The following is a 13,019-nucleotide window of genomic DNA, read 5'->3' on the forward strand; positions in this document are numbered from 1 at the left end:
TAGTGACTCTCTTACTCCCTTTCTGCATAGAAAAACACTTTGTTCTTCATCTCTTACTTTTTGGTAAACCACACTTCTTGTCCAACTGTCTTTTGTGCTGAAGCCATTGAAACCTATAGATAAGTACTTGAGCTTCTGAAGAAGTTAAGGCTTTTGAAATAATTGGCAATGTCTCTCCATTTTGACAGCATTGTGACTTCAAGGAGACATATCTTTTAGGTTTAACGAAAAAAAAAATAAAAGAAGTCTTCATGTCATGGATCCTGTACATCACCATTGGAACAAAATTTGACAGCACAATTCACTGACAAAAATGTTGGAGTCTGGAGTGGGAATCTTGATGGATTCTTAAGCCTTTTACAGCATCAAGATGAAGAAATACAGCTGTTCAAAGTAGCACCATTTATGCTCACTGAGCTGAAGAGTCTCTCCTGCCAAAGGAAGGATTTTTTTTTTTTTTAGACGTGATAAAGAGGTGTACTAGTAGCTTCATATTTTCAGACAAAGTTGGTCCTGCTAAAGTACAGAAAATATTACTTGTGGTTATTTTGACTTGGTGGTAGTTTCTTATGTCCCCTTTTTGTTCCATGGGGCACACAACTCAGGATTCTGACAAAGAAACCATTGCAATTGTGATGTTTTGTTACATCAAGCAGCACAACAATAATTAAAAATATTTGAACATTTGAGAAAAGGGATTTCAGAATTAACAACTGTGGCTTTCTGTAGCTTTTAAGATGTTTTGACAAACATAATTTTCTGTCAGTAACAGACTTGTTTAAGCCAGCCTTCATATTTCAGATTTGCTATGTTGTGCTTGCTTCTGAGTAGGTAAAATACATCCATGTGGTTAGAAATAGAAGCAGTTTATTCTTTCTCACTTGGGATGATACCTAAAATTTTTCATAGCCAGAGCAAGATCTGGGTCATAACCAGTTAATATAATAAGTTAATAAGTGAATATTGTACTTGACTTGTATGTGAGGGAATAAACTGCTTCTTCAGGAAAAGAAGGATCTGTCTCCATCATAAAATTTAGTCTGCCTTCTGAGAGATTAAGTAGTTAGTAGGTCTCCAACTTGTTTCCCCTATATGCTAAGAATTAATCGATTTCCAAAGACTTTGCAACCTTTCTGTAACTCCGTAGGATAAATACAAATTGGCTGGACAGTGGTGTGGGGGTTTTTTTGTTTTGTTGTTGTTTCTTAATGTTTAGCAATAATGAAACTTGGAAGAAGTAATTTAACATAAGTTCTTATAAGTTTTTGCAGCTTGTTTTCATGCTCTTCCAAACTTTGCCTCTTTTTAAATGCTTTTTATTCTTGACCTCACTTTTTCCTTGGCCCTCTTCTCTTAAAAATGTTGTTTCCGATTCCTGTCCTGAAGTACCTGGGTGCTGTGGAGCCACAGAGCATCTTCTGACAGTGGATGTGAACAGAACACATAGGGCTCTCTTAGCTCATGTGCAGGGATTTCCTTCCTGTGGAAACAAAGGTGTTGGGGAAGGGGCTCACCCTGAGGCAGGGTTGGGGTGTTGGCAGTGACAGTGTATCAGCACAGTTTCATGACTGCCTCAGTAGCTTGAGACTGATGATAGCACAGTGCCCTTCGCAGTCCTGGTCCCCAGGCACGTATCCTGGCTGCTGGTTTCCTCTGCAGCAGGGTGAGCCCTGGAAACATGCCATGCCTTTTCTTCAGAAGAAAACCCAAGCACAGCAGGAGGATGTGGGCCAGATGTCTTGGTCTGAGGTGAAACATAGATGCACAATGCCTGAGCTTTTGTGGGAATTTCACTGCTACCAAACAGAGCTAACATTACTACAAGGAAGAAAAGAACAAAATAAAACAAAGCAAAAATCCCTATGGAAATATGGAAGAGAATGCTGATAGTATTTTTTGCCCAGACGTAAGTCTGACCCTGTGGATATAATAAGCAAATAATCAAAAATAGTTTCGGGAAAACAGCCAGGCTGCACAGCAAGTCTAAATAAGTAGTATCCAGTCTGAATCACTGGATAGTTTCATGAAGGTCAGGTTTAAAAATAACTGCCATGAACAGTTAGGTTGCAGAAATATGCAACCTAGTTATTTTTTATATCATAGATACAGTGACTGCAAAATGAAGTTTGGACTTGCTCAGCATAGCTTGTCTCATGTACGTACCAACATCTCTGTGTCAGCGGTTTCTGTAAGTGACTAATTGGTACAAGCATGGTGCTCCCTGTGGGACTTTGAATAGTGCGGGATTCTTCTTCTGTCTATATCTTAATGTCCTGCATACAGCATGTGCAGGCTACACACACGTGTGCTGCTTTGTGCCTCTACTGTACACCTAAGTGCCCCAGCATTTACCAAAAGCTGCTTTATTTAAAAAATGTCTGTGGTCATTACAGCTATAAAATAACCCTGGAAATATGAACCCCTCTAAACTGATGGAGTCCAGCAGCAGTACAAGGCAGAACTTCTGAAAAGTAAATTGCCATTTGTTTCACTTGAGGCCCTGTGGGGTCTACACTTCTGCACCCACAGAATTGTCTTTTTTCCAGATTATTGCAAAATTCAAAATTCAATTAATGGCAAACGGTGATTTTGCTGTAGTGTAGTTTGTAAGCCAGCTTGAAGTTGCTTCTCTCTTCTCCAGTTTCACTGCAGGGAAAAGCTAAAGGTGGTCCTGTGGCTGCCCACCTGGTGTTTCAGTGGGCTCTTGATGGGCACCTGTAGCAGGAGCTTCAACCGTAAGGAGAGCAGTGCAGGGGCTGGCTGGGGTTGCAAGGAGGTACGGTGCTGAAACCGCTACCAACACCTGGCTCTCTTCCCAGCTTTTTGCGTAGGGAAAACAAACGAGCAGAAAGGTTGAGCCACACTCTCTGGAAGGCATGGTGAGACCTCTTTCCCTGCAAAATCACAGATGTCCTGGAAATAAAATTATGTAATCAGTCATAAATTTTGCATGAACAAATTGCTTCAGCTGTGTGCTTCAGTCATCTTTGGTATTGTTCTGTCTCTGTGTGCACAAAGTGATGGTGTGGGTATGCAGACACATGCACATGTGCATACATGCATATATATATATACACACACACACACACACACACTTTATATGTACACATACACCCGTAGGCACACACACTGTGTGAAAAGAAATGCTTAAACTTGCCAGAGTGATAACTGAGGGTATGTCTGCCAGACAGCAGCCTGACAGGTCGGGTTTTGGCTGTCCTGCACTGCTCTGCTCTCAGCCTATGCCCTTGATCAATAGTTCAAAAAGCCTCATATTTGCTGTTACAATGGTCACACTTCACATCAATCTGAAAGATTCATAGATAGAAAGAAGTTATTCCTGCTTTACTGGAGCACCACAGTCACCTGATGGGCATGTGTTTCTGGTGCAGAAAGCCTTGACTTTCATCTGTGAAAGAGTAAGTGGTGTTTGGGTGATTACAGTAAAAGTTAGACTAGCATGGATTTCACATGTGTAGTGGCCATTACTATTAACAAAAATAACTTTGTGTTCAGACCTCACTGTCATAAGAAGTTGAACTTCTGTGTGTATGGAGTCAGCCCACTGGAGTTGTTCTGAGCATGTAGATTGCCTAAATGCAGTATTTTGGGGTATTACAGATACTCTGAGTTGTTTTTAACAGATGTTTTCATTGTTCAGTATTCTTGCAGCATGTTCCATTTCCTAATGATGGGCTGAAGCCAGATGTGCATCATTCTATTGTGTACACTTTTAAAACTGACCTTGTTGTGTGGTTTCTTTTTTTTTTCCCCGATTTTTTCCCACAGGGGGGGCTGAGTGCCCAAGCTTTTGTTCGCATCGAGATAGAAGATATTAATGATAATCAACCTGTTTTTGAACAAGCCATCTATGTGACAAGCATCAGCAGTCACACACAGCCAGGAACAGAGATCATCAATGTCGTTGCCACAGACAGAGATTCAGGAATATATGGTGTTGTTACATATGAACTGATCCCAGGAGAATTTTCTTCTTTTTTCACAGTGGATGCATCTACAGGTAATTTATGAGTCTATGATTCAGAAAGGCTATAATTATACAACATTTTCCTTTGCAATGCTTTTTTAATTTGGAGTCATGTCATACAGTTGAAACTTAGATTCTGCTGGAAAATGATTCTAGAGGAACATGGAGGATTTAGGTTTAACATGAAGCCTTCGCTTTTCTTGGATTAAACAGGAGAATGGGCAAACTAGTACCCACCAGGACAATACAGGACAAGCAGTATGCTCCTTATCCACTATTTTCAGCCATAAATCTATTAATCGTTAGAAGAAATAATAAAAACATTATTTTTTTTACAATAATATCTGAATTCCTGAAATGTTTAGGTCTTACTCTTGAGGAGCAATGAAAGACCCTTCAAGATGCTTGTCCTTTCATTTTATCTCTTTGTTTCTGTCCTAATCTTGCTCTCCACACTATGCTAAAATAAGTCCCTGTTCTGCCCACAGTCTTACAATGTCCAGCTGCCTCCCCGTTTGACTCAGTGATTAGCTTTGTAAGTGATTTTTTCTGCCTTGTACTTCCTGATATGACTTTTTGTCCATCTGGTCTCTGGAGAGAGGCTCAATGAGGGAGTGATGATGGGAGCAAGAAAACAATTATGGCATAAACAAGTCTGGGTGAATTTTTCTGAAGACAGGTTGAATCTCACAAATTGAATTACTTTTCCCATGACCACAAAGCAGTCCCTGTAGTCCATTTTCTAACCTTAAAAAGAAAATGAGCAGTGTCTCTACAAATGTCCATGGTGTCTTTCAGAGAGTGGTTAAGTGAACTGCAGCTATCATTTTACTTGAGAGCCAGCCCTTGCATATAAATGTACCCTGATCAATGGCTATGCTTCCTGATGGTCATGGCATATATGTTTTCAGATTTTTTTTTTTTTTTTTTTTTACTGTTATACATGTGTATATATTAGCTGTTTGGCACGTGAACCATTGCAAGGCTTTGTTCTTTCAAATGGTGCCTATTTTCATTTTCTTAAACAGTCCCCAAAATACTATGATGAACAGAAGAAACTAATCTTCTTAGGAAGTCGGTGTGCTTGTCTTGGCTATTTCAGAATTTATTTAACTGCAGACTTTTAACTGCCTGTCAAATCAGATTCTTTGGGGCATAACTAATGCCAAAAATATATAGGTCAATCAATAATTAGGGAGCTGGATCTCCACACTCATTTAACTGGTCATTTTGAAAGTGCCTCAGCAGGCTCGTCAGGAGAGCCCCTGCGGATCACACCAGCAGCACTGGCTTTGGACTAGTCCTGTCTTCTGAAATGCATCTTTCTCAGACTGTGACCTTGTGGCCTTTTTTTCCAGTTTTGGCACTTTGTATAGGAAAAATGTCATGCTTAATCATGAAGGCCATATAAGTTTATAAGTTACTATTATCTTGCAGATCTGTCATGGTATTTTATCAAAGGCAGACCAAATGCAGGGTGAAGGTGCTTGAGATCGTTATTGCTGACATTTCATGATGAGAAGAGCATTTAGGTCAGAGACGCTATTCCCAACATTATAGTGCTTGGAATCTGATTGCACTTAATCAGATCTCCTGGGTAATTCACGAGGTCAGACTGTGACTAATTTTAGCTTATTAATATTAATGGTGTGTGTGCTTTTTTTCTGAAAAATGCACTTTTTCCTTTTATATTCTTCCACATCTACCTACAATAGTTCTTATGTTCAGTCACTGGCAAGCAGAATGATTTTTAGACTCTTGGCAAAAATAGACATTACAAACAAAATAAACATTAAAACTGCAAAATTTCTGTGTGACAAATTGGCAGTCTCTGTGGTTCAAATAGCTGTGAAAGTTGTTCACTGTTCACAGGAATATAAACCAAGTATCTCACTGTTAAGGCACAGAGATTTGAGCTCTTCCCCTTCTGGTTAGGAGTTTTTGTTGTGCTAAAGGTGTCTTCATATGCTTTGATATATGGCCTAATCTAAATGTGTCTTGCCGAAGGTTATGTGAGGGACTTTATCTAGTTACGTGGGCTGCATTTTGTGAAAACAGGGCAATGGACAAACGTGAGAAGAAATAGGAATTCTTCAGGAGGTGGATCCCCAAACCCATGAACCAAACAAGATTATATTACAGTTTTGGTCTTTGATTTTATGATCTTGTGGATGTACTGTCTGCTACTGATGTGTTCTGCAGTTTTCCAATTTGCAGTATGGGTTATTCTGTTTTATCTGCTCTTTTCACTACTAGAGGACCTAAAAGGAGGCACTGCAGTGGTGTTGCAGTCTTCCATGAATTTGCCCCCCTGAAAAGCTTTATTTTTTCAATTGTTAATTTTTGTCATTGATAGTGCATTTAGAAATGATAAATGGAAATATTTGACTTACTATGTTTATTATAGCTCTTAGCATTGTATGTAGAAGTGGACAGAGATATTTTCAGTATAATGAGATTTAAATTAATTAGCAGCTAACAATCACATTACACTACAATATATCAAAATTATATGCACTGTGGTGCTGTTCTCCATAGTATATGTAATTTCTATTTTATGCCATCTAGATTGCATATTTCAAAATTTATCTCATTGTAGTGTTCTTTGAGGGTGCTTTTGGAGTGTGGCACTTAGAATAGTCACTGAAGATTCACTTTTTTTCTCCCATTCCCTATTTAATTTTTAAAAGAGAAAAGGATAAAATAATAAAACAAAAACTGTAACCTGAGTTCTTCACTGCTGTGGCTTGCTTCTGGCTGTTGCTTTGTTAAAGCAATTGTATGGATTTATCAAGAAAGCTTTTAGCTTTGCATAATGAGCTGTGTTCACAAGGCAGGATATCATACCAGCTGGTCAGCCACTAACTGTATAGAATATATCAATGATGGTTTTGATGCATAGATATGAGATTGAGCCGCATCCAAGCTTCTTGAAGAGGCCCCATTCTTTGTTTCAAGCACTGTGCCATGTGGATCTCTTGTATAGTTAAATTCAATGGGAGTGGGAAGGAAGAGCCTTTCATTGAGCAGATGGATATTCCATTAAAAGTCTTTTGAATTCTAAATAAGTCTTTATTAGTGGTATTTGTTTGCTATTTTAGGTTTTAGACACTGCATATTGTTTGTGATATGTTCTTATACTCGTAAATAAAAATTTATTGCGTTTCCTTTTGAGAAAAATGGAAACGAAGTATTTTTCATTTGATTGATGATAGACTGTCCACAAGAAAAACCACTGTAAGAACTGTGTAACTAGAAAAATGTATGGATAGGGAACTGTAAACCAGTTCCTCTGCTAGTTCGTGACTCTTGCTATCATTTGTTTCTAGTGTTGGTGTAAACAACATCTTGGCTTCATTATGTTTCCTTTTGTAGATATCTGATCCATGCATGATCTATGAACAACACTCATGAATTGATTAGAATAGAGCACGTTGAAGAGCTCTTCAGGCTAAGAAACTGTTTGAGCTGTGTTTGTTTATTTGCCCATTGTTACCTAGCAAGCTATCTGAAAAACAGTGTCTTTAGAGTTATGGCTGAGCAGGTAATTAAAAATGTAAGTCACAGGATACAATCACAAGTGTGGCAGAAAACCTATGCAGTGCTTAACTTTAAGACTTTGGAATTAACAATTAAATTTCTAAACTTTCATTATGGTACAAGCATTAATATTTTCTTTCACTCAAGGGCATATGATTCATTTTTCCATTTATCTTAGTGACACTTCTTGAGAGCTGGATAAAAAGATGGTTATCATCTCACTGTAACCCTGGTTCAAGGAAGCTGTTTCAAATCAACAAAATTAATAATAGTATTTGAAAATTATTTTGGGTCAGTGTGACTTCATCAGGTAAATGGCCTGTTCACGTTCTTAGAACAACTCCCCTAGCTAGTCATTGTGTACAGAGAAAACTCTCACAAAGGGTAATTAAAAGGCATCAGCCATTGATTTATGTTTATTTGAAGGTATTACTGATTTAAACCTAGTATGAAAAAGATGTAGAGAAAGTAGCATTCACACAGTGTACACTACAGCAATATAAGCATTTAACAGAGCCTCTCGGTTTCTTTCTGTTTCTATACGAGATATTTAGGTTTGTGTTTCTCTGAATCTAAATTAGATGCCTAAACCAGAGGCTATGACCTTCCTCCTTGGTATTATATTTTACTGAGAATGTTTCCATGAGTGTGCTAGGCAAGGTGCCCACCAAGCTGCTCTGTCACTTCCCTCCACAGCTGGACGTGGGGAGAAAATATAACAAAAGGCTCATGGGTTGAGATAAGGACAAGGAAATCACCCACCAATTGCCGTGACCTGCAAAACAGATTCAACACAGGGAAATCAATTTAAATTAATTTAATGCCCATCAAATCAGAGTAAGGTATTGAGAAATAAACCCAAATCTTAAAATACTTTCCCCCCACCCTTCCCTTTTTCCTGGGCTTAATTTCACTCCCCATTTCTATACCTCCTTCCCCAGGGAGGGACAGAGAATGCGGGTTGTGGTCAGTTGTGGTCAGCACATTGTCTCTACTGCTCCTTTCTCCTCACTCTGTTCCCCATTCCAGTGTGGAGTCCCACCCATGGGAGACAGTCACAAACTTCTCCAATGTAGGTCCTTCTAACGGGCTGCACTTCTTGGCAAACTGCTCCAGCATGGTTCCTTCCACAGGGTGCAGTCCTTCTGGCACAGACTGCTCCAGCCTGGGTCCCCCATGGGGTCACAGGTCCTGCCAGCAAGCCTGCTCCAGAGTGGGCTCCTCTCTCCATGGGTGCACAGATCCTGCCAGAAGCCTGCTCCAATGTTGGCTTCTCACAGGGTCACAGCATCCTTCACCTGCTCCAGTGTGGTGTCCTTTGGACACAGGTGGGTACCTGCTCTACCGTGGATATCTGTGGGCTGCAGGGGGACAGCCGGCCTCACCGTGGTCTGCACCACGGAATGCAGGGAATCTCTGTTCCAGCACCTGGAGCAGCTGCTGCCCCTCCTTTTGCACTGACCTCAATGTCTGCAGAATTGTTTCTCTCACATATTCTTACCCCTCTCTCTGGCTGCTCTTGTGCAGCAGTTTTTTTCCCTTCCTAACTACATTGTCACAGAGGTGCTACCACCATTGCTGATGGGCTTGGCCTTGGCCAGAGGCAGGTCTGTTTGGAGCAGGCTGGCATTTGCTCTATTGAACATCGGGGAAGCTTCTAGCAGCTTCTCACAGAAGCCACCTCTGTAGTTTCCCCACTACCAAAACCTTGTCACACAAACCCAAGACAATGAGGAATTTTGAGATCTTTTCGTTGACTTGAAGGTACTTGCATCAACCTTTTGTTATAATATCATACATATTGAGTACAACAGACAAGCCTTGTTACAAGAGCTGGTCAGTAGTTTAGCATTGAAAATTTGTTTTCAGCACAAAAATACAGCTTCTGCAAAATGACTGTTCTCTGGAGAAAATTTTGACTTGCTAAAAAAATTAAATCATTTTCTTTAAGGTGCATTCTGATTTCTTTTTAACTGAATAGCATAAGGCATTATGTGACTAAAATGTCCTATATGAGATGTAGGGCAGTCTAGGAGCTTAGTCTATTAGAGAAGAATAGAAGGAGGAATACACCTGAAGGACACACGAATTTAAGAATATAAGAATTATTAACTTAATCAGCCAAATGGCAGATTTAAGTCCATCATCTTGCCTCTTTAATAGTGCCTGGTAATGGATGCAGAAAGAGGGGTTAAGTGTAGAGCTTGTGCAGAACAGTCCCTCCACTGATACATGTTTTTCGTTTTGGCAGTGTGCAATTTAGTGCTGTACAACTTCCATTACTGTACTATTGCACCATATGTAAATGCAATTTAATGTCAAACTGACTTAAAATTATTATTTTTTTTTAATTTGGTTCAGAGCACCAGAATAGAATCATTCCAGTTAAGGATGTTGACAAGTTTTGTTTTATTGAAGAAAATGGAAATGTTATTGTTTAACAGTCACATCTTAGGAGATTTTCATTGCACGAAAAAGTTTTGCTTTATTTTTATTACAATACAGGTTGAAAACAAATGTTGAAATACCAAAATTTCTTTCTTTGGAAAAAAAATTACAAACTCTGCTTAACTCCATGTATTATACAATGTTTAATACATAGCAGATTGTAATATGCATCAAAGTAAAATAGGGATGCATCCTTTTTAAAGAAAACAAGTCCATTTTTTATGATGATTAATGATGTTTTCATATAGTATTGTAGGAAAATATAGTTTATTTTTAAACTACTTTTGGCATTTTCATACAGCATGTAGTACATTTGCTAAACATATGAAGAGGTTCACATAAATAACATTTAAAATTAGGAGTGTTTTATTTTGGAACATTTTGAGGCTTTTTTCTTTTTTTTTTTTTTTTGAAACTGCAGTTTCTCCAGCTACTCTTTTTTCTGATCTTTCTGGTGAAATTGATAGCATATTCAGAATGTTTAAAATCAGAGGAATATGTACGAGACATTGGTTTAACTCACTAAGTTTTCACTAAGTAATTTGTGGACATTTACCTTCACTGAGATCTCACCTAATGAGAAATCTGACATAAAGAACACAGGAAACAGTATATTCTCCTTGAAGCTCACAAAATTTGCCATATGTTTGCCCTGAAATAAAGCTGTGAAAAATATCCGCTGTGCCACCTCTTAAGGTATGTGTCTCTTTTTCCTTTTGTGAATAAAGTCCAGTAGAATCAATCATCTATAAAGACAAGAATTCCTACAAACTATGTGCTAAAAACTCAACCATGCAGTAGTGGGGTGACATGTGTACTTGAGATTAATTGTGGATGATAAAATGCAAAGTATTTACAAAAAGATTCCAGCCTTTCTTATAGCTAAGTCAAATGTCAGATCTCAGAAACAGAGCATCCCATCAGATGAGACAAAGATCAGCCTCCCATGGCATCGCACAAATGATGTGGGCTGATAACAAGAAGAATGGAGAAAAGGAAGAAATTATGCCCAGACTTCCTGTTTTGGAGGACAATCAACACTTTTCATTTATAGAGACTGTATGGGTCTGAAGTACAGATGGACTTAAAATACAAAGTGTTCTCAGTTAACCTAAGGAAAAGAAGAAAGCGGCAGGTCACACAAACAGAGCAGATAACAAATTGCCTTCATGTGGTTGGACTGTTAAAATGAACATAGTAGGGGAGTGTATGTAATAGAAAATCTGTTCGTGAGGATTAAGATGAGCATCTGGAATATTTAATTATGCTCTTAATATATGAACTGCAAATATATCTTATTTGGCTTCTGTTAGGCTCCATTCTGCATCTGTGCTGGTAACATGCATCTTTTGGTACAGTGACTTCAAGGAAATATCATCTCCGGTTACCATGGCAGTCAAGTTTTGTTACCAGGTTGCACATTGAGCTGTTTTTGGATCTGCAGGTTGGCAGCTTGGTTGAAAAGGTCCTTGATTAAAAAGATGTTTTGGAAAACGTCAATAAGCTAAGCAAGCAAAGGTGATCAGGTAGGATGGTGCAGCTGTGCAGGAACTGTGTGGATTGTGTGGGGAAGGCTCTGCCTTTGTCTTTGAAAATACAGCAGTTCTGCCCACTTCTTGGTGTACGCTTTGATTTTTGCTGTGGGTTTTTTTAAAGCTTGTGTTTTATACATACTCTGAATTACTATTATGTCGGATTAAAGGAAGTAAAAAAACCAAAACCAGAGAAAAATCTCCCTGCAATAGCAAATTGTCTCTCCCGTTATATGCCGCTTTACTGACAAATTAGCTTCTTTTTTTTTTTTTTTTACCTGTTAGAAAATAATTATTTAAACATGTAGTAGTGCAATATAGAGAAAGCTACATGAAAGTAATACTTGTTTGTTCTGTAATGAGTTTAGTTTCATTATCCTATGGTGATTCATAAAACCTTTGTTGCACTAACATTAGTGTTGTACTAAGCAACAAAAACTCCAAACCTTAGTCCTGTCCTGTGAGGTCTATAGAAAGTTGAAATAGTGATACAGCAATGGATTAACATGACAATCAGTTGGTTCAGTACATCCAGATTTCTTTTAATATATACTGTAGAAAATGAGAGTTTTTGAGGAGCTGAATGTTAGATTTGACGGTATTCTGAAGAACACGTAGCAAATAGAAATCTGTTGACAACCTGACGGGAGTTTATGTCAAAACAGGAGGAAAAGGATCAAGCAAAATGTTTCATTTGACTTGGCCATTAAAAATAAAGGAAATGAAGCAATAGATTCACAAAGTAAGTGAGGAACTGAAATACCTGATAGTTTAGCAGTTGTTGTAGTCACTGGAAAGACTCAGTTGAGTTCTTCCTTTGCATTGAGCAACTTTGGGTCTATTTGCCTTCTAGTGGGTGTTGTAATCGTCTGATTAAAGTTGAAGTTGTAGAACTTTTTTTTTTTTCCCCCCATTAATATTTCTTCAAGCATTTTGGGCAAAGTGGAGCAGCTGCCCTGCTCAGGATAGCCGCGTGTACTGGGGACTTGATAGCTAAAGCATTGCTGCTTTTTGCTAAATGGGGAGCGTGAGGCCATTCTGCTGCTGGCAGCGTATTCTCAGTGCTACTGTCTGGCTTGTAGCTGGCGGGGGCACATTCCGCTTGCTTTGCTCACCCTTCCTTGAGAGGTTGTTCCATGAAATACTCCTTCTAGAACCAATGTGGAGGTTTGTAAAGCTCTGAATGGGTCTGCGACCTTTCTTCGATGGGCTCTTAGTGTTGCATACCTTTCCCTTAGGGATTCATTATCCCTTGTGAAATCAATAAGCAACCACACTTTTAAAATACAATTGTACTAATTGGTAGACCTGTTGCTATAAAAATGTTGCCTTCTTTGAACTCTCAGTTTCTGAAAACCATTGGAAAAAAGCATTACAAATTTTGTTTATTTGTCTGCAATTTTTCGTGGGATTCATGAGCATTGTTTTAGGGCTGTCCAGCACCTGTGGACATTTTCAGAGGATGCTTTATAAGTAAGTTTTTCGTTACAAAATAAACAAAAGTCATACTA

General features: G+C 38.7%; 1 protein-coding gene across 1 annotated transcript in view; it reads left to right on the forward strand.

Moving 5' to 3' along the window:
- The window catches only part of DCHS2 (dachsous cadherin-related 2), a 121,479-nt gene that overhangs the window by 51,417 nt on the left and 57,043 nt on the right, over positions 1-13,019 (forward strand). The window contains exon 3 of the mRNA XM_065061488.1: positions 3,790-4,021. Within this exon, the coding sequence (XP_064917560.1) occupies positions 3,790-4,021 (232 nt within the window). The remainder of the gene's footprint in view (positions 1-3,789; positions 4,022-13,019) is intronic.

This window comes from Columba livia, chromosome 4 (genome assembly GCF_036013475.1).
Source record: "Columba livia isolate bColLiv1 breed racing homer chromosome 4, bColLiv1.pat.W.v2, whole genome shotgun sequence".
NCBI classification, from domain to species: Eukaryota; Metazoa; Chordata; class Aves; order Columbiformes; family Columbidae; genus Columba; species Columba livia.